The 20089-nt window shown below is 48.9% G+C and overlaps 1 protein-coding gene across 1 annotated transcript; it reads left to right on the forward strand.

Annotated features, from left to right (window-relative positions):
- The first annotated feature begins 1281 nt into the window (after positions 1-1281).
- On the forward strand, positions 1282-18676 carry LOC136424524 (insulin receptor substrate 1-B-like). The gene is made up of 15 exons (XM_066413138.1): positions 1282-1691; positions 1880-1950; positions 6646-6798; positions 7098-7254; positions 9211-9350; positions 9519-9661; positions 10289-10534; positions 10923-11066; positions 11588-11731; positions 12341-12442; positions 12639-12748; positions 13242-13433; positions 13988-14233; positions 14672-14988; positions 16029-18676. The coding sequence occupies exons 2-15, from the start codon at positions 1885-1887 to the stop codon at positions 16989-16991; spliced, it is 3123 nt and encodes a 1040-aa protein (XP_066269235.1). The 5' UTR covers positions 1282-1691; positions 1880-1884; the 3' UTR covers positions 16992-18676.
- Positions 18677-20089: the final 1413 nt, after the last annotated feature.

Genomic DNA, 20089 nt, shown 5'->3' on the forward strand with positions numbered 1-20089 from the left:
TCAGCTGGAGAGGGCATGACGTCGGTTGGGGAGGACATGACTTCGGTTGGGGAGGACATGACTTCTGTTGGGGAGGACATGACTTCGGTTGGGGAGGACATGACTTCGGTTGGGGAGGACATGACTTCGGTTGGGGAGGACATGACTTCGGTTGGGGAGGTAAAAGGCAGTGGAAGGAGAGGGATGGGCCCGCCTCCCAATACCTTGCCTAGACTCAGTGGATAACAACTCACTGTCCCTAGTCTCTACCAGACTAACCGCGTCGGAAATAGAGAGAACAATTGCCGGGGGACTTTGGCAATGCAGGACAACATTCCCATCCTATTGGATCCTCTCTCCATAGCCGACTCCCTTCACACAATTGACTCTATTTGGCCAATTTCTACTATTTTCCCAGCGACCCGCGGAGACTGGTAGAGGCTACACTGTCCCCACGGCCTACTAAATGGCTTTGTGACTACCTGCACCTTGTTACCTTAATGCCCCGTAGTCTGATCGGGTTAGCCCCGGACTGCCTGCTGTAGCTTTGGTGCCATCCTATGTAGTAGTTTACCGGGTAACATATAGGGCAGTACCCAGTCTACCCAGTCTACCCAGTCTACCTAGGCACCAGAATCATGGGTCTTGTCGGAAAAAACAGCGAAGAAACATGGCACCGAAATCATGTCATGATTCCAAGTTTGGCGCCGTACTAACTACTATCGTGTGTTCCTTTAGAAATGTAAGAATGATTTCTTTCACAGCGAGGCCCTATCAAGCCCGTTTTTTATTTATTTTTGTAAACTTCCACCTAGTCTCTACCAGACTAGCTACACTGGCTGTAAGGAGAATGATCATTTGCCGCCATAGAGTTTCACTGGGCAGTCGGAGGAGGCTGTTGACTTTCCCACGGACTCTCCTGGCTAACTAAGTTGACCAATTCTACCTGACCGGAAATAACAGTCAGAATGCCGGAAACACAAATCACGAACTGTGGATCTCGGAGCTCAGATTCCCGTACAACTGCCGTGCAAGCATAAATAAAGTCAATACAGCACAGTGATCACAGGACATAGAAAGAGTGAAAGTTTATTGCACAACAATTGCTACAGGTACAATGTATGGCAAATAACATGGAATATAAACAACTACGAAATATTTAAACTAGTGTACTAATCTAACATCATTACTCGATGCATAATATAATGGAGTGGTGCGTTTCAAATGTTGACATGGTTTCTTTTTTGTATATATACATATTGGCCAAGGTAGACAGATACAGGGCATACAGAGTCAGGGCATGATAGAAGCACGTGGGATATTTCGCTACGTGTTCCAGATAATGTTATTTTCTTGAAAGATGAGCTGAAATCTGCACCCAAAGCATGCCGTAAAAAACCAACTACAAAACAAGCGTAAAACGCACAAAAACGAGCGTTCACATCTGCTTGGAGCCTAAAACGTCACGAAGGGAGTCGGCTCGTGTGACGTCATTGTTTACGACTAGAGGCGCGGGCGCATGCGCCGTGGTGCGCCGTGTCGGATGTCACGTGACCTGAGGTATTATGGTGGAAGGAACTGCGATGCGTATTTCACGAAAACATGTTGTTTTTTTACGCGTAACTCCGGATTTATAAGTCATATCGCGGCCAGATTTCGGCGGACGGGAGAGTGAGGTCTGCCGACAGTTCCTGTGGAGTTTGCCGGGGAAGGTAAGCCGGGTTTCCCCTTACGGGCCGGACGCAAGTCCCGAGTCGTTCCCTTCCCACCCACGTTGAAAAATTAGCCACCACTTCTGCCCCCCCCCCTCCCCTGTCTGTAAGTTTGGCTGATTATGGCGTATTTTGGGAGATCAGGAGATCGTAACGGTTTGTTTTCTGCTGTTGTCTCTCCTCTGCAGCCGCCATGATGTCTGCTGGCGGGGACACGCCCGAGGACGTGCGGAAACACGGCTACCTGCGGAAACTCAAGGTGCGTCCTGCGGGCCGGGGTGCGAGTCGGCCCGAGGGGAGGGTCAGGCTCGGTACGGGCCAGGGTCCGAGTATGGGTCAGAGGGAAGGGTGGGTCAGTATGGGTCTGTGGCCGTGGGTCTGTATGGGTCAGGTTAGATGGGTCTATGGGTCGGGATTGTGGGAGGGCCAGGGTCGGTACGGGCCAGGGTCCGAGTATGGGTCAGAGGGGAGGGTGGGTGTTTGTGGGTAAGGCTGAGGGGAGGGTGGTCTATGGGTCAGACTGACGGGAGGGTGGGTCTATGGGATGGGATGGTGGGTCTGTATGGGTCAGAGGAGAGGTTGGGTCTTCTTTCTTTTGTTTTGAGGCTACCAGCTTGCTGAAGATTTTTAGCCTAAATACCAACTGTAAGTGTAAGGTTTGGACCATCACATACCGGGGCATGTCCCTACTCTTTTTCGAAAGGTGTGATGGGTTCTTTTACGTGCGAGAGGTGTGGCTCTCCTTAACCACGGGACCTCCATTTAACGTCCTATCCGAGGGTCTATGGGTCGCACTGGGTGAGGGTCAGGGTCGGTACGGGCCAGGGTCCAAGTATGGGTCAGAGGGGACGATGGGTCTGTGTGGGTAAGGCTGAGGGGAGGTTGGGTCTATGGGTCAGGATGGTGGGTCTGCATGGGTCAGGGCCAGGTGAGGGTCAGTCTGTTTGGGTTAGACTGATGGGTCTATGGGTCAGGGTCTGCATGGGTCAGGGTGAGGGTCGGTCTTTGGGTTAGACTGATTAGATGGGATTATGGAATGGATTGCAACAATATATCTACATGACAGTAGGCAGCCGCAACTCCTAGTGTTTGCTTTCCTGTTATATCACAACAACAACAACAACAAACCTAGCTCACAACAACAACAAACCCCGCTCCCTGACCTCCCCAGACTCCTCACAGCGATGGTTCATGTGTCCTTTGCTCTGCCGACTGTCGTCATGCCAAGCCTGGCGGGACCAGACATGTTAACAATGGTGGAACAATGAAGGGATATGAAGACCTTTATTGTACCTTGTGCCCAGACAGGGGAGCATAGATCCTTGACTAGTGGGTTCAGGTCGGGGCTCTCAGTGCAGGAAACGTGTAGGATGGATAAGTTCTGCTGTGAACAGTTTGAGCACATTGGGAAAATTTGTCAAGTTCACTAAGTGGAGAAACTTTGCTGGTATGTGTCACAAAGTACATTTCTCTCTCTGCTGTGGAATCTACAGTCCAGGGCTGTCTCCGGCCCGGCCCTCCGGCCCAGGATGGAAATTCGCTTGTCGGGACAAAAAAAGATGTTACCCTGTCTGTCCAAAAGATTGGAATTTTGTGACATAAAATTGATGAAAATGCATTTTTGAAACAGATTAAACAACGAAAACTAAAACATTGGATCTCAAACAATGAGCGGGGCGGAAAAAATTTCAAAGCTGGAGACAGCTCTGCTATAGTCTGAGACTCAGTGGGCGGTGACTGTGGACCCTTTACTACAGTATATTAAGTTTAAGGAGGCCGAACTGTGCAGAGTGAGTGAATGTAAACGGGACTGGCCCACTTCACATCACTGATTCCCACACCCTCCCAGCTGATCCCAACTTATCAGTTCTTATCTAGTCATCAGGAAGCAGTGATTGAATAAGCTGGCTAGTTCTGATGCATATGGATGAGTGGGGTGGGTGTTTTTGTTGTTCTCTCAGGTCCCTTGTGGGATGGGCAGGTGCCATGGCTAGGGTGCATGTTATTGTCGTCCTGGCGTATGGGTGTGTGTGTGTGTACGTGAATGTGTGTGCATGTATGTGTCTGAGTGTACGTGTGTAAGTTTGTTCTGCTGCATATGGATGGGTGTGTGGGTGGATGTTGTTGTTGTTCTGTCAGGTCCCCTGTGTGTGTGTGTGTGTGTACATTTGTTGTGGTGCATATGTATGAGTGGCAGGTGCACATGGGTCGTCTATATGAATTACGATACTCCTACTTCATTTGGTGGTTATTGGGCGTGCAACACACCTAATACTGAACTGGAAGATTAATCTGAAAACAGAGAAAATCTGTGCCCACAACTTTTATGTGGAATTTATCCTACTACTTGTTCTTACTTACTCCGGGTAGGAACTTGATGTCTGAAACGTGTGCAGTTTGAACCAACATCATTAGATATAAATTATTCTCTAAGGAGGTTTTGCATAGCTAAGAATTGCTGATAATTGTTTAATGATATTGAGTGATTGAAGCTCATTTCCTGGGTCCATCAGGTCCTGGAGGAGACATATTTTAATGACAAAAATTTACAATTCTACAGAGCTGAAAATTAAAATTGTACCAGGATTCTTTCTGTTACCTGCTGTTCTAAGTTAGTTCTCAGAAGAGTAAGCAGTGTTGGTGTGAGTGTACGTAGGAAACTCCAATCCTGTTCCATTAGTTTGTATGTTTTTTGTATATGAATGTATCAAAAATCAACCATGTTTCTTTGTTTTTGAGCATGCATTTGTGTGTGAGTGTGTGTGTGTTTGTATGTGTGTGAGTGTGTGTGTGTGTTTGTGGTGTGTTTGTGTGTGTGTGTCTGTGTGTGTGTGTCTGTGTTTGTGTGTGTGTGCGCGTATGTACTCATGTATGAAACACCAACCATGTTCCCTTGTTTCTGAGCAGGCTTGTCTGTGTGTGTGTGTGTTTGTGGTGTGTGTGTGTGTGTGTATGTGTGTGTGTGTGTGTGTATGTGTGTGTGTGTGTTTGTATCTGTGTGTGTGTGTGTGTGTGTGTGTGTACTCATGTATGAAACACCAACCATGTTCCTTTATTTCTGAGCAGGCCAGGTGGACCCTGCGGCAGGACTATTTGTATGTAGGGGTAAGACAGGACGAGTTCCTTTGTGTGTGTGTTATGGACCTGCATGGGTCAAACCTGCATCAGACAGACCGACGTTCTGTGGAGTAGTCTGTAGTTGTTGCCAGATTGAACTTGAACGTGAACCTGGGTCTACATGTTGAACCTCTCCCTGTGGTAGAGTTGCCTGCCGGGTTGTTGTTTTGATGAGTTTGTGATGAATCTGATGTTTTCTGCACCTCAAGGCAAATAGTAGTGGACAACCTGAGTCAACCGTACACACTCACGCCACATCTTCAGAAAGACGCTGTAGCCGCATGGTTCCCGTCTAGAGCTTTCTGCAAGCCCATAGAGCCCTGGCCACTGAGAAAGCCACACACAAGACGAAACTAGTCTGGGTGTGGGCTCGAATAAAGTTCTAAATGGAACCACGCGTCCTTTCTGAAGATGTGGCGTGAGTGTGCGCGGCTGGCTTGAGGTTGTCCACTACTATTTGCCTGTTTTCTGCACCTGAAGTTAAACATGACTCTGTGACTAAACTCTGTCCCTAACTCACGACTATCCTGGAAGCCTGTACTAGTGTGGTAGGCACTTCAGTTCGGCTTATTGGTTATCAGGTTTTCAAGAAAGTAAGAAGTCAGTCATTGACTCATTCCAGGGCGTTTTCGCTCCGTCGGATGAACCCCTCCATTTACAGACTCCAGTCTTTTGAAGCAGTAAGAAAGAAGAACTGGAATGAAAAACCTACATGTCAAGTCAAGTCAAAGCCTTTATTTTCTTTCGAATGCTTTTTCGGCCACACAGACCACATGAAAACAGAGTCTGAGGGAATCCTGTAGCCCCATGCATGGTTGGACTCAGGACCCTCTGCCTTTATAAGTGTTCTGATAAAGATTGGATTAGAATATCTGAGGTCCAGTCCAAAGAGAAAGGCTGAATCCTTGAACACATGGTTGAAGGATTCGAGTCTCTTTTCATGATGTCCTATTGCTAAAAGTTGGGACAAAATGCCTGAGAACTACTGAACTGAAGTGAACTGGTGAGGCCAGGGTCCTTGACTGAATGCAGGGGTGCCTGAACATTCAAACCAATTCTTATGGAATTTATACGAGTTTTGCAGAATTCATACGATCCACTACTAAGAAAGAAAGGAATTTATACGAGTTTTACTAATAATAAGGATCATATGTATCCTGTAAAACTCGTCTGAATGCCGTTAGATTTACATGACTAATTAGCTATAGGCACCCCGGTACGTGTCGGGGTTGAGATGAAGATTTTTTCGTGTGTGATGATAGCGATGACCTTAAATGCACCCCCACTACTAAATAGACCATGAACTTGGACGTGAACTTGCCTGTACTAAAAATACCTCCACACAGAGCAGGTCACGAGGGGCAGATGGATCCCTGGAGGCCTGAGGAGTGTTTGTTTTTCTCTGAACTAGTCTGACCACGTTCCCAGTAAGGTGTATGTACTTATATCTGTGGATAGTTGCATCAGGTGGGTGAGTCACTAGGTAACAAAGTTCTAATACACAACCAGCATACTGCACAGCAGCGACACCTAGCTGCAGTGCAAGGTACTACAGCAGCCACGCCTCACTGCAGTGAGAAACAGAACCAGTCTTTATCGCCCTGAGGAAGGTGACAGCCGGTCTACAAAACATCGGCTTGAAAAACACTTGGTTGTTTAACCTTCTCCCTGCTGCCAAACTCTGTAACCAATAGAGAATTGGGTGCCAAACAGCTTCGGTGTGCTAAAGGGTATAAAGAGCTTTGTTATCCATCCTGTTTTTACATGTAAGTACTGTACTGACACTAGTACTTGTATTGTAAAGCTCCGCCCTGAAACCATATTTTTATTTTTCCAGACGATGAAGAAGCGTTACTTTGTTCTGCACGCGAAAAGCAGCGCGGGGGCGGCCCGCCTGGAGTACTTCGACAACGAGAAGAAATGGCGGCACGGGGCGGGGCCGAAGCGCACGATCTTCCTGCACCACTGCTTCAACATCAACAAGAAGGAGGTCTGTACATACATGTGGTGGTAGTCCCATAGCCTTTTTGAGGCCGTAAGGGCAGTGGGTTGTTATCCACTGTGTCTAGGGCACGGTAAATATATTGGTAGGCGGGGCCCATCCCTCTCCTTCCACCACCTTTTACCTCCCCAACTGAAGTCTGGTACCTGTTTTTACACCTGGGTGGCGTGAGGAAAGTCATGTGAAGTGCATTTCCCAAGGACATGGATGCTTTAAATCATTGTACATTGTTTTTAATTCAGCGCAACACTTCAATTTCCACTAAAGTTGTCCTGTTTGTTGTTCAGGACGGGAAGCACAAGCTCATGATCGTGCTCTACACGCGGGACGAGTGCTTCTCGCTGGTGGCGGACTCCGCGGACGAGCACGAGGGCTGGCTCGCCGTGCTGCGGGACCTGCACGAGTCGGGCTCCCAGGAGGGCTTCATCAGCAAACAGAACTTCGGTGAGTTATAAATAAATAAACAAACAAACAAATAAACATCAGTCACAGGAGGGCTTCATCAGCAAACAGAACTTCGGTGAGTTATAAATAAATAAACAAACAAACAAATAAACATCAGTCACAGGAGGGCTTCATCAGCAAACAGAACTTCGGTGAGTTATAAATAAACAAACAAACAAACAAACAAACAAACAAATAAACATCAGTCACAGGAGGGCTTCATCAGTAAACAGAACTTCGGTGAGTTTTAAATAAACAAACAAATAAACATTAGTCAAGTGTTTTTGTGCTCTATAGAATGTGTGGTAACCAGTGTTGTTGTGCTCTATAGAATGAATGGTAACCAGTGTTGTTGTGTTCTATAGAATGTGTTCTATGGAATGTGTGGTAACCAGTGTTTTTGTGCTCTATAGAATGTGTGGTAACCAGTGTTGTAACCAGTGTTTTTGTGCTCTATGGAATGAATGGTAACCAGTGTTTTTTGTGTTCTGTAGAATGTGTGGTAACCAGTGTTTTTGTGCTCTATAGAATGTGTGGTAACCAGTGTTTTTGTGCTCTATAGAATGTGTGGTAACCAGTGTTTTTGTGCTCTATAGAATGTGTGGTAACCAGTGTTTTTGTGTTCTATAGAATGAATGGTAACCAGTGTTTTTGTGCTCTATAGAATGTGTGGTAACCAGTGTTGTTGTGTTCTATAGAATGTGTGGTAACCAGTGTTTTTGTGCTCTATAGAATGTGTGGTAACCAGTTTTTTTGTGCTCTATAGAATGTGTGGTAACCAGTGTTTTTGTGCTCTATAGAATGTGTGGTAACCAGTGTTTTTGTGCTCTATAGAATGTGTGGTAACCAGTGTTTTTGTGCTCTATAGAATGAATGGTAACCAGTGCTGTTGTGTTCCATGGAATGTGTGGTAACCAGTGTTTTTGTGTTCTATTGAATGAATGGTAACCAGTGTTTTTGTGCTCTATAGAATGTGTAGTAACCAGTGTTTTTGTGCTCTATAGAATGTGTGGTAACCAGTGTTTTTGTGTTCTATGGAATGAATGGTAACCAGTGTTTTTGTGCTCTATAGAATGTGTGGTAACCAGTGTTGTTGTGTTCTATGGGATGAATGGTAACCAGTGTTTTTGTGCTCTAAAGAATGTGTGTTAACCAGTGTTTTTGTGCTCTATAGAATGAATGGTAACCAGTGTTTTTGTGCTCTATAGAATGTGTGGTAACCAGTGTTTTTGTGCTCTATAGAATGTGTGGTAACCAGTGTTGTTGTGCTCTATAGAATGTGTGGTAACCAGTGTTTTTGTGCTCTATAGAATGTGTGGTAACCAGTGTTTTTGTGTTCTATAGAATATGTGGTAACCAGTGTTTTTGTGCTCTATAGAATGTGTGGTAACCAGTGTTTTTGTGCTCTATAGAATGTGTGGTAGCCAGTGTTTTTGTGTTCTGTAGAATGTGTGGTAACCAGTGTTTTTGTGTTCTATAGAATGAATGGTAACCAGTGTTGTTGTGTTCTATGGAATGAATGGTAACCAGTGTTGTTGTGCTCTAAAGAATGTGTGGTAACCAGTGTTGTTGTGCTCTATAGAATGTGTGGTAACCAGTGTTGTTGTGCTCTATAGAATGTGTGGTAACCAGTGTTTTTGTGCTCTATAGAATGTGTGGTAACCAGTGTTTTTGTGTTCTATGGAATGAATGGTAACCAGTGTTTTTGTGTTCTATGGAATGAATGGTAACCAGTGTTTTTGTGCTCTATAGAATGTGTGGTAACCAGTGTTTTTGTGCTCTATAGAATGTGTGGTAACCAGTGTTTTTGTGCTCTATAGAATGTGTGGTAACCAGTGTTGTTGTGTTCTATGGAATGTATGGTAACCAGTGTTGTTGTGTTCTATGGAATGTGTGGTAACCAGTGTTTTTGTGTTCTATGGAATGAATGGTAACCGGTGTTGTTGTGTTCTACAGAGCACGTGTGGCAGGTGACGCTGAAGCCCAAAGGCCTGGGCAGCTCTAAGAACCTGACCGGGCAGTACCGGCTCTGTCTCACCGCCAACAGCATAACTCTGCTCAAGATGAGCTCTGAGGAGCCGGCGATGGACTTCCAGGTACGACACTGGCAGCTTGTATCTGGGGGTTTCAGCTTTAAGCATGACATGTTGGGATCATGTAAGAGTGCCATGTTATTGTTTTAGAAATAAAGCAAAGGCTGAGCATTATAACCCAGTTAACTTCTATGTATGTCATGTTAACCAGTCGTGTGGTTTGTGTTCCAGCTCACCCAGATCCGGCGGTGCGGCCATGTGGAAAGTTTCTTCCTGATGGAAGTCGGCCGCTCGGCAGTGACCGGCGCCGGCGAACTCTGGATGCAGGTTGAGGACACGCTGGTCGCACAGAACATGCACGAGGCCATCCTCAGGTCAGTTAAGGTCAGGGGTCAGGGGTGAACATGCATGAGACCATCCTCAGGTCAGGGGTGAACATGCACAAGGTCATCCTCGGGTTAGGGGTGAACATGCATGAGACCATCCTCAGGTCAGGGGTGAACATGCACAAGGTCATCCTCAGGTCAGGGGTCGGGTTAACATGCACAAGACCATCCTCAGGTCTGGGGTCAGGGGTGAACATGCATGAGACCATCCTCAGGTTGGGGGTGAACATGCACAAGGTCATCCTCAGGTCATGGGTCAGGGGTGAACATGCATGAGACCATCCTCAGGTCAGGGGTGAACATGCACAAGGTCATCCTCAGGTCAGGGGTGAACATGCAGGAGGCCATCCTTAGGTCAGCTGCCATCAGGATGGGTCAAACATGCCTGAAGGAGTCTAGAGTTAAAGTTAGTTGTAGGCAGTTCAGGACTGCAGCGCCCCGAACCCTGTGGATATCTTTAGAGCTGTTTGTTCTCAAGGGTTAAACCCAACTTTCTCCTCCCTGCAGCTTCATGAAGGCGATCAGTTCAGATGACGAGTTCCAGCCACGGAGCCGCTGCCTGTTCCGACAACTTTCACTTTCACTAACCACACTTTCACTTCTCCCCCCTTACAGCTCTATGAAGGCGATCAGTTCAGACGACGAGTTCCGGCCCCGCAGCCGTTCCAGCGGCTCGTCCAACCCGCTGCCCGTCCCGGCGGGGCGGCGCATGACGGGGACCGCGCCCACCATGGCGCTGAGCCACACCCTCCCCACCCGCAGCCGCATGCGCTGCGACAGCCTCCCCACCGCCCCGGGGAGGGGGGGCGCACGCTACAGGACCACCAGCGAAGGGGAGATGAAGACTAACAGTCCTGTCAGGTAACTTTCACTTCAATAACTACTTAGGTAAACAACTTTTACTTGCAACTTTCACTTCCACTCAATACACATCAGAAGCTTTCACTTTCACTTACAACTTTCACTTTCACTCACTACACATCAGAAACTTTCACTTTCACTCAATATACATCACAACTTTCACTTTCACTTACAACTTTCACTTTCACAAATACACATCAGAAACTTTCACTTTCACTCAATACACATCACAACTTTCACTTACAACTTTCACTTTCACTAACTACACGTCACAACTTTCACTTTCACTAACTACACGTCACAACTTTCACTTTTACTAACCAGACAGAGAAACTTTACCAACGTCAGGAAGCCCCCCTTGCTGACAAACCTTGTTTCCTTCCTGCAGCCCCAGCAGAAATCGGACGCGGCTGTCGGCGATCCACCAGCGGAGCAGCCCGCGGTCCGTCCTCGGGGCCCACGGCATGTTTAACCGCTCCGTCTCGGCCGCGGGCTCCCTCTCACAGTCCCCCATCTCCGGCAGCCCGCTCAGGTAAGGAAACACTGGGGGGAGACCACCCAGAGATTCAACAGTTCTGAACGCTGGGTTAAGACCATTTTAACAGTAAAACAGCTGTTGTGGTCACCATGGTGAAACCGTTTTTTTATCAGTAAAACAGCTGTAAACGCTGGGGTGAGACCATTTGTCTGTAAAACAGCTGTGAACACTGGGGTGAGACCATTTTGTCAGTAAAACAGCTGTGAACACTGGGGTGAGACCATTTTGTCTGCATGATAGACAGCCTTATGAACTCTTCATTTGCTATCTCACATCTACAGTCATGGACCGAGAATGGTCTGTTTGTTTACCATGGTGTTTGTTTACCATGGTGTTTGTTTACCATGTTGTTTGTTTACCATGTTGTTTGTTTACCGTGCTGTTTGTTTACCATGGTGTTTGTTTACCATGGTGTTTGTTTACCATGTTGTTTGTTTACCATGGTGTTTGTTTACCATGGTGTTTGTTTACCATGTTGTTTGCATGTTTACCATGTTGTATGTTCCCATCTGCAGCCCGAGCCCGACCGGCTTCACGTCAGACCAGTACTCCCACCCGCTGCCGATCAGCCGCGGTCTGATGGAGTACACGAGCGACGGGAGCACGGTCTCCATGGACGAGTACGACTCCAGCCCCGCCTCCAGCGATCACTACTTACAGTAAGTCTGCTGTTATAGTTAGGGGGGGAGGGTTAGGGGGGGAGGTTAGGGGGGGATGGTTAGGGGGGGGTTAGCAGGAGGGTTAGGGGGTCTGATGGAGTACACGAGCGATGGGAGCACGGTCTCCATGGACGAGTACGACTCCAGCCCCGCCTCCAGCGATCACTACTTACAGTAAGTCTGCTGTTATAGTTAGGGGGGGAGGGTTAGGGGGGGAGGTTAGGGGGGGATGGTTAGGGGGGGGTTAGCAGGAGGGTTAGGGGGTCTGATGGAGTACACGAGCGATGGGAGCACGGTCTCCATGGACGAGTACGACTCCAGCCCCGCCTCCAGCGATCACTACTTACAGTAAGTCTGCTGTTATAGTTAGGGGGGGAGGGTTAGGGGGGGAGGTTAGGGGGGGATGGTTAGGGGGGGGTTAGCAGGAGGGTTAGGGGGTCTGATGGAGTACACGAGCGATGGGAGCACGGTCTCCATGGACGAGTACGACTCCAGCCCCGCCTCCAGCGATCACTACTTACAGTAAGTCTGCTGTTATAGTTAGGGGGGGGAGGTTAGGGGGGAGGGGTAGGGAGGGGGGAGAAGGGTTAGGGGGAGGTTAGGGGGGTTAGCGGGAGAGTTAGGGGGTCTGATGGAGTACACAAGCGACGGGAGCACGGTCTCCATGGACGAGTACGACTCCAGCCCCGCCTCCAGCGATCACTACTTACAGTAAGTATCAGGGTTCAGCCTTTTGGCCAGCATGGCGTCAGGGCGTCTACTGAAAGCCCTACAGAAGGAAAGCAAAGAAAACAGACAATTTTTGGATGCCCTGTCTATAAATCAAAGCTTAAGGCTGCGCTGAGTGTTGCTGGGCTAAGATACGGGTTTATTATCAATAATAGCTAATCTTGTGTTGTTGTTTCAGACGGTACGTCCCGTCCGGGCGCAGCATCACCCCAGACTCCCCGTCCCACACACCCATCCGGGAGGAGGGAGGGGGGGACGGCTACGTGCCCATGGCACCCGCCTTCCCAGGTAAGCAGGGGGGGGGGGGGGTAAGCAGGGGGGGTGGAGGGTAAGCAGGGGGGTGGGGGGTAAGCAGGGGGGTGAGGGGTAAGCAGGGGGGTGGGGGCATCACCCCAGACTCGCCGTCCCACACACCCATCCGGGAGGAGGGTGGGGGGACGGCTACGTGCCCATGGCACCCGCCTTCCCAGGTAAGCAGAGGGGGGTAAGCAGGGGGGAGGGGGGGACGGCTAATCCCAGGTGAGGGTTGTGTAGAAGTGGTGCGAAACTGTGGCCCACTTCCTCCTGGTTGTCAAACATCTTCAGTCTATCCAACCTGAGCAACGATACAGGAGGAGAAAAGCTCATCATTCACACTCCCTTCGCAATGTTTCTTCTTGTCATGACTAATAGAACATTAGAACATCTTGTAGCAGATGAAACTTGTCTTTACAGTAAAATGAGTTACAGTACATGTTACTCTCATGTGATCTTCATGTGACCCCCCCTCCCGTGTCCCCAGGCTGCTACCCCACGACGCGGTCGGCACCCCAGGACGTGGGTTACCCGACCCTCTCCACGCCCCAGGAGGGGTCATACATGCCGATGTCCGGCGGGATTGGGCGCGGGAGCCCCACGACGCTCAGCTCCCGACTAGAGGATGGCTACATGCCCATGTCGCCCGGAACGCCGCCAACCATGACCGACATGAGACGTAAGGAAATCGCACTTATATTGTCACTGTTCATATCCTATATAGCTTTCAAACACAACCTGACACTGCGCTTATATTACTACTTATGTAGCTTCTCATACATGCATGGAAACCCCTCTTATATTGTCACTGTCAATGTTCCTAAATAGCCTCTCGAACAAGACATGCTGGATAGTCAGCATAAATCACAAACACTCTATATGAAGATCATGCAAACATATCGATGAAGCTGAAACATCCTGGTAATAAGATAAGCAAGATAACAGACACTCAAACAACTGGATAGATTTTGGAAACGGTCATTTCATTTGACTTTTTCCAAAAGCAATCCAGTTGCTTGAGTGTCTGTTATTTTGCCTACCATAGGTGACTATCATGAGCCCGTCATCTGATCCCCACGTGACAATCATGCGATGACCATGTGACTATCATCTGATCCCCACGTGACTATCATGCGATGACCATGTGACTATCATGTGATCCCCACATGACTATCATGCGATGACCATGTGACTATCATGCGATGACCATGTGTTCTTCTATCTCCCCTGCAGTGGATGAGTCCTACATGTCCATGAGCCCATCCAGTGTTTCGGCGCCGCGGCAGATCGCATCTCGTCGCCCGGCCAACGGAGACCCGTACGTGACGATGTCGCCTGGCAGCCGGTCACCTGACCACCCCGAGTACATGCAGATCTGGGCCAATCAGAGACCGGATAACAGACAGAACAACAACAACAACGATGACTCATCTTATATGAGCATGTCGCCCGTCGCACAGGCCCTGCCAAACACAACAAGTAAGAAGTCTTCAAGTTCCTTCTTCAGTGTGGAATGAAAGAAAGAAATTACTAGCCAAACCCTCCTGTTCACAAAGCAACCATTGATCAAGGAACTGGATGTAATTAGTTCAGACATTTAAGACAGCATCATCAGCATCTTCTGTCAGTGTCTGGACATGACCAAACTTTAAACTCTGTGTCAGTGAGGTGAAGACAATTCTAAGATTGTTCAATAGACGATGAAGTCAAGACAAGGTTGTAGGCTGATGACTGTGATTTTGTCCAGTTACTTGAGTAACTGTGACGTAAATGCATATGTTAATACCTAAAGGAGACTTACCTTCCCGTTCAGTTCCAGACACGTACATCTTGTACTCGCCATCCATGGTTATCGAGAAGGGACCAACAGCTATGTATGTAACCTACTAACTAACTAACGCATACTTCCCTGTTCAGTTCCAGACACGTACATCGTGTACTCACCATCCGCGGAGTCGTCCCCGCCGGTTACCACGGTGATAGAGAAGGGTCAGATGGAGGCGACGGACGGCTACGTTCACATGGAGATGCAGCCGCGCAGAACCAACGACACGGCCGAGGACGACAACTACATGGCCATGGACTTCAGCGCGAAGGAGTCGGAGCGGTTATCGTCTTCTCTCCCCGCCGAGCATCGCCTGTCGTCCTCACCGGGAGGCACCGTCCGTCCGACCACGCTCAGGCTGACCAATCAGCACGAGTACATCAACGTCGCGCCCACCGCAGCGCCAAAGGTCAGTTCCTCATAACTCGTAGGTACATGTAGTTAAAGACAGTCCCATAGCCCTGTAGAAGGCCGTAGGGGCAGCGGGTTGCTATCCACTGTGTCATCTGTGCTGGAAAGTGAAGCCCGTCCCTTGCCTTTCACCTCCCGACCGAAGTCAGGTACCCATTTTTACGCCTGGGTGGACCTGGTCGAGTGAGGAAAGTGAAGTGCCTTTCCAGGGGCACAAGATCGGTGGCATGTCAGCAGCTTTGAACCCCGACCTCCAGGTTCTGTCCCACCAACACGACACGCTGTCGTACCTTTCCCTTCACAAATCTTTGCTTTACCAAGCAACACAGCAAATACAATTAACAAATAAGTGAAATATCTCCATATTGATGACAAGTTATCTTATAATTTTTGAATTTTAATGATGCATACTATACTTATTTTTAATGTTGCGTCTGTGTAGCACAGTGGCAGAGCATCCGGCTATGAACCAATAAGACCCAGGTTCAATCCCCAGTGGAGTACCCAGACATGTCCGGACATGCACCCAGACGTTGTGCCCTTGGGAAAGGCACTTAACACACATTTCCCATGTCCTAAGCCCAGCAGTAGGGTTTGGGTTGGCGTTAGGAAGGGCATCCAGCCGTAAAAACTCTTGCTACAAAAAAGGACTTGCACTTGATGAGGAGTTCTGGGGCTTACCCATCCATGTGCAAGCACGTCTAACCCCCAGATGATGGGGAACAAAAGACGTTAAATTGGATAGAGAGAGAGAGAGAATGTTACAATGTTATTGCAAAACTGTTTCTGTGATGTTAATGTCGTTTCATTTGAAAATTAAAAATGTACCCAATAAATTTGCTACCACATCCCAGTAAATTTTTTTTCAATTTCTTTAAACATTATGAAAGTTAATATATGAACGTGCCCCATTGAGAATGGAATTGTACATTCTCTCAGCTAAGGAATTTCTTTTAAACATTATGAAAGTTTATATATGAATGTGCCCCGTTGAGGATGGAGTTCTCTCTGCTAATGAATTTCTTTTTAATTCCAAAGGACCTTGACGGCTACGCGGTGATGGACTACATATCCGGGGACGGGGGCGTGGCTTCATCCGACGAATCCCGTACGTCGGCGGCGGACGGGAAGACCTCGACGTCGGAGTCAGGGATCTACTCCGGGGAGGAGTCCAGCCGGCCGCGCAGCCCGGGGGAGTACGTCAACATCGACTACAGCACCAAGGGCGCGGACGGGGCCAAGGGCGCGGACGGGGCCTCCGGGCCCGAGGGCGACGGCTCAGAGTACATGAACTTGACCTACCCGTCGGAGAAACCCTCGCCAAAGATCCACGTGAGCGACTACTCGCTCATGGCGCCCGTCAGCATCGCGGAGCGCGCGGGGAAGGGCACGGGGAAGGGCGCGGGGAAGCCCGGGCTGCTGAAACAGGACAGTCTCACCAGCGAGGACGAGGGGTTGTCGTCCCAAGGTGTAATCCGACACTCACCTGTCTTCAGCACGTCTGCAGACATCTCTGCCGTGAAGAACTCCAAGGACTCCCCCGAGGGCGGGGCCAGTCCAGTGTCGGGTTCCGCCCTCGCCGCCAGCCCGGTGTCGGGTTCTGCCCTCGCCGTCAGCCCGGTGTCGGGTTCTGCCCTCGCCGCCAGCCCGGTGTCGGGTTCCGTGTCGGGAGGTTCGTACGAGAACGTTTCGCTGGGTTCGCAGAAGGGCGGGGCGGCCGGGCGGACCCAGTCTCAGTCTTCCCAGCCGAACTCGCGGCACTCGTCGGTCAGCAGCGAGAAGGAACTGAACTACATCTCGCTGGACCTGCCCTCCGACGAGGGGGAGGGGGGCGCCGCGGGGGACGACAACCCTGTCGCCAAGGCAACGCGATCCCCGCGCAGCAGCGTGAGTTCAGAGGACAAGGCGGACGAGAATCCGTACGCGAGCATCGACTTTACGAAGTCGGAGGGACTCCGGAACACCTCGCCCAAGTACCACGATCGGGACGGCAGATTCTAATCAGTGTGGTAACCAGTAGGGCGTGTCTGCCATGGTTACCGGGAAGGCGTGTCTGCCATGGTAACCCAGAAGGCGTGTCTGCCATGGTTACCGGGAAGGTGTGTCTGCCATGGTAACCCGGAAGGCGTGTCTACCATGGTTATTGGGAAGGCGTGTCTGCCATGGTTACCTGGAAGGCGTGTCTGCCATGGTTACCTGGAAGGCGTGTCTGCCATGGTTACCTGGAAGGCGTGTCTGCCATGGTTATTGGGAAGGCGTGTCTGCCATGGTTACCCGGAAGGCGTGTCTGCCATGGTCACCGGGAAGGCGTGTCTGCCATGGTTACCGGAAGGCGTGTCTGCCAGAGAAAGCGAGAATGTGTGTACAGAGACAATGTTCAGTGCTCCTCGTATGAAGATTAGGCTGATTGTAAGTATTTGGGACGTGTCCTGTGCATTTTGCAGTCCTTGCGGCGGCGGCCGTGCCTCGGATCTGCACTTGTGGAAATACACTGTACAGAGATATGATATGATATGTTATGATATGATACAATGTGAATGAATTTTGTCCCATAATTTCCGCCCGTGTGGTCCCCGCCTGTATCCGGGCGACCTCCATGTGACCTTCATGTGCAACGTTTCTGCCATTGTTTTACGTTACGTCAGAGATGCGCTCAGATCAAGGACTGAAATGTGAAACTTTCTCAGATTTTACTGGATCTGTACAGATGTGGAGATAGTGAAATATTTACTGCCAAAGCCTCAAAATGCCAACCTCAGAGTTACACGAGCCTGTGAGCCTGTTATACGGGCCTGTGAGCCTGTTTACGGGCCTGTAAGCCTGTTTACGGGGCTGTAAGCCTGTTATACGGGCCTGTAAGCCTGTTATACGGGCCTGTAAGCCTGTTATACGGGCCTGTAAGCCTGTTTACGGGGCTGTAAGCCTGTTATACGGGCCTGTAAGCCTGTTTACGGGCCTGTAAGCCTGTTATACGGGCCTGTAAGCCTGTTATACGGGCCTGTAAGCCTGTTTACGGGCCTGTAAGCCTGTTATAGATATCTTAGACTAGATATGTACAAATTCTGTTTGCAATGTCGGAATGGACGAATGACAGAGAGAGATAGATAGCCTCACAATCAATGGTAACACAGTCATGTAAAACCCACGAACATCACTCGGACAACACGTGATCATCACATGGGAAACGTGACCATCCCATGGACAACACTTGACCATCACATGGACAACACGTGAACATCACATGGACAACACGTGAACATCATTTCATGTGAACATCTCATGGACAACATGTGACCATCACGTGAACAACATGTGATCATCACATGGACAACACTTGACCATCACATGGACAACACGTGAACATCATTTCATGTGAACATCTCATGGACAACATGTGACCATCACGTGAACAACATGTGATCATCACATGGACATTACATGTAATCATTGGCATGAAAGCTCACCCCAAATTACGTAATGAGAAATAAACTGTTCTCCAAATCAGAGCTGACGTTTGAACATTGAATTGTCAATTATTTGACTGAGTTGGAGAAGAGCTGATTTCTCACAACATGTGACGATCACGTGGACAACATGTGATCATCACGTGAACAGCAGGTGAACACTCCAGTCATGTAATAACCGCTGCTGCTGCAGACTCTTGTTCAGTAAAATGATCTCAAGACGGCTTTTGGTGTGTTTCATGTCTTTTTTTCTCAGTATAGTCTATATAGTAGGAGATCCTGAGAGGAGGCACAGAGAATGGGAAACAGCACATCATCAACATGATTAGTGCAGTACCATAGAATTATATCGATGTCTCGAACATTTTAGGTGTGTTGATCTAGGGTCCATGTGGAAATCATAGTTCGAGAGCTCTTACTGCAAATTAGGCATATATGCCCTTTATTGATAATGATCCCATACAGGTTTTGGCGTAGCCTGGTCCCAGTCTCTAGGGTCGGCTTAGTGGTGTTTTACCGGGCCAGTCAGTTTCTGATGGCCTTTCTACCCCTGGCTACCATCCTACTATCGCTGTACCTTACTTCCGCTGCCATCCTACTTTTCCGCCGACCTAATTAATCCAAGGCCGTAAACAACACCCCGAGCGGACTAAGCTGTCTGGGCGGGTGAGGGTCACTCACAGTGCCGTAGAGATATCGGGGAGGCACCGAGGGTATGGATTCCAGGCTAGTTTTGGCGTGTTTCATGGTCTTGTTCGCAGTGGCAATGTATGTGCGGAGACCCCCTATTCTGGAATTCGGTTCTCGTAAAAGTTTCCACGACACCCCCTTTGGTTGCGACAGAGATTGAATGAGATGATTGAAAAGCAGCTTGACTCTGTGATCGAACATGCGAGCGGTAGTGACAGGATTACTCTTTAAGATGTCGCAACGATCTTCCGACGTCAATTTGCTCACTGGTACGGTACCACCTCAACTCGCTCACTGGTACGGTACCACGTCAACTCGCTCACTGGTACGGTACCACCTCAACTCGCTCACTGGTACGGTACCACGTCAACTCGCTCACTGGTACGGTACCATGGTCTTGTCAAACCGCCTCCAAAACTTCTGGCCATCGCAAGTCCGCTGCAGAAAAAGTCACGAACGACGTGGCGATTACAATCTGCCTGATCAATGTACAGTCAAACCTGCCCAAGGCGACCACCCGGCGGACCGAGCAAGAACGGTCGCGATGGACAGGTGGTCGCCATGAAGAGGATTCCACTCACATGTTTCCAGGTCGAGGTTTTCAAATACAGTACGTAAATGGATGGAAAATAATGTGAATTTAGACAGCATGACCCCCACCAGGTTCAATTCTCATTGACAGAAAGATCCTACAAAAATTACATTTTCCATTATCGTTGTAATAATTGTACACCGCTACATCGTGTACAAATTTTCGTCATAATTTTGACTACAAAACAATGGTTGCCTCGATGATCTCGCAGCGCCCTCCCACATTCACACGTTACATTAAATAGGACACACACACACGCACATCATCGAAGTTTTAAGGCCCAAGACAAATCCCTAGAAAACGCCTGCTAGTCCTAGCCTTTTTTGGGGCGCCGACCGCTGGATGCATATGAT

The sequence above is a fragment of the Branchiostoma lanceolatum genome, chromosome 18 (genome assembly GCF_035083965.1).
Source record: "Branchiostoma lanceolatum isolate klBraLanc5 chromosome 18, klBraLanc5.hap2, whole genome shotgun sequence".
NCBI classification, from domain to species: Eukaryota; Metazoa; Chordata; class Leptocardii; order Amphioxiformes; family Branchiostomatidae; genus Branchiostoma; species Branchiostoma lanceolatum.

Bases quoted from the DNA above. Each gene is read 5' to 3' on its own strand.
- LOC136424524 (XM_066413138.1), top strand. From the start codon at position 1,885: ATGATGTCTGCTGGCGGGGACACGCCCGAGGACGTGCGGAAACACGGC. The intron at 7,255-9,210 runs GTGAGTTATAAA...TGTGTTCTACAG, and splicing joins CATCAGCAAACAGAACTTCG to AGCACGTGTGGCAGGTGACG. The intron at 11,732-12,340 runs GTAAGTCTGCTG...GTTAGGGGGGTT, and splicing joins TCCAGCGATCACTACTTACA to AGCGGGAGAGTTAGGGGGTC.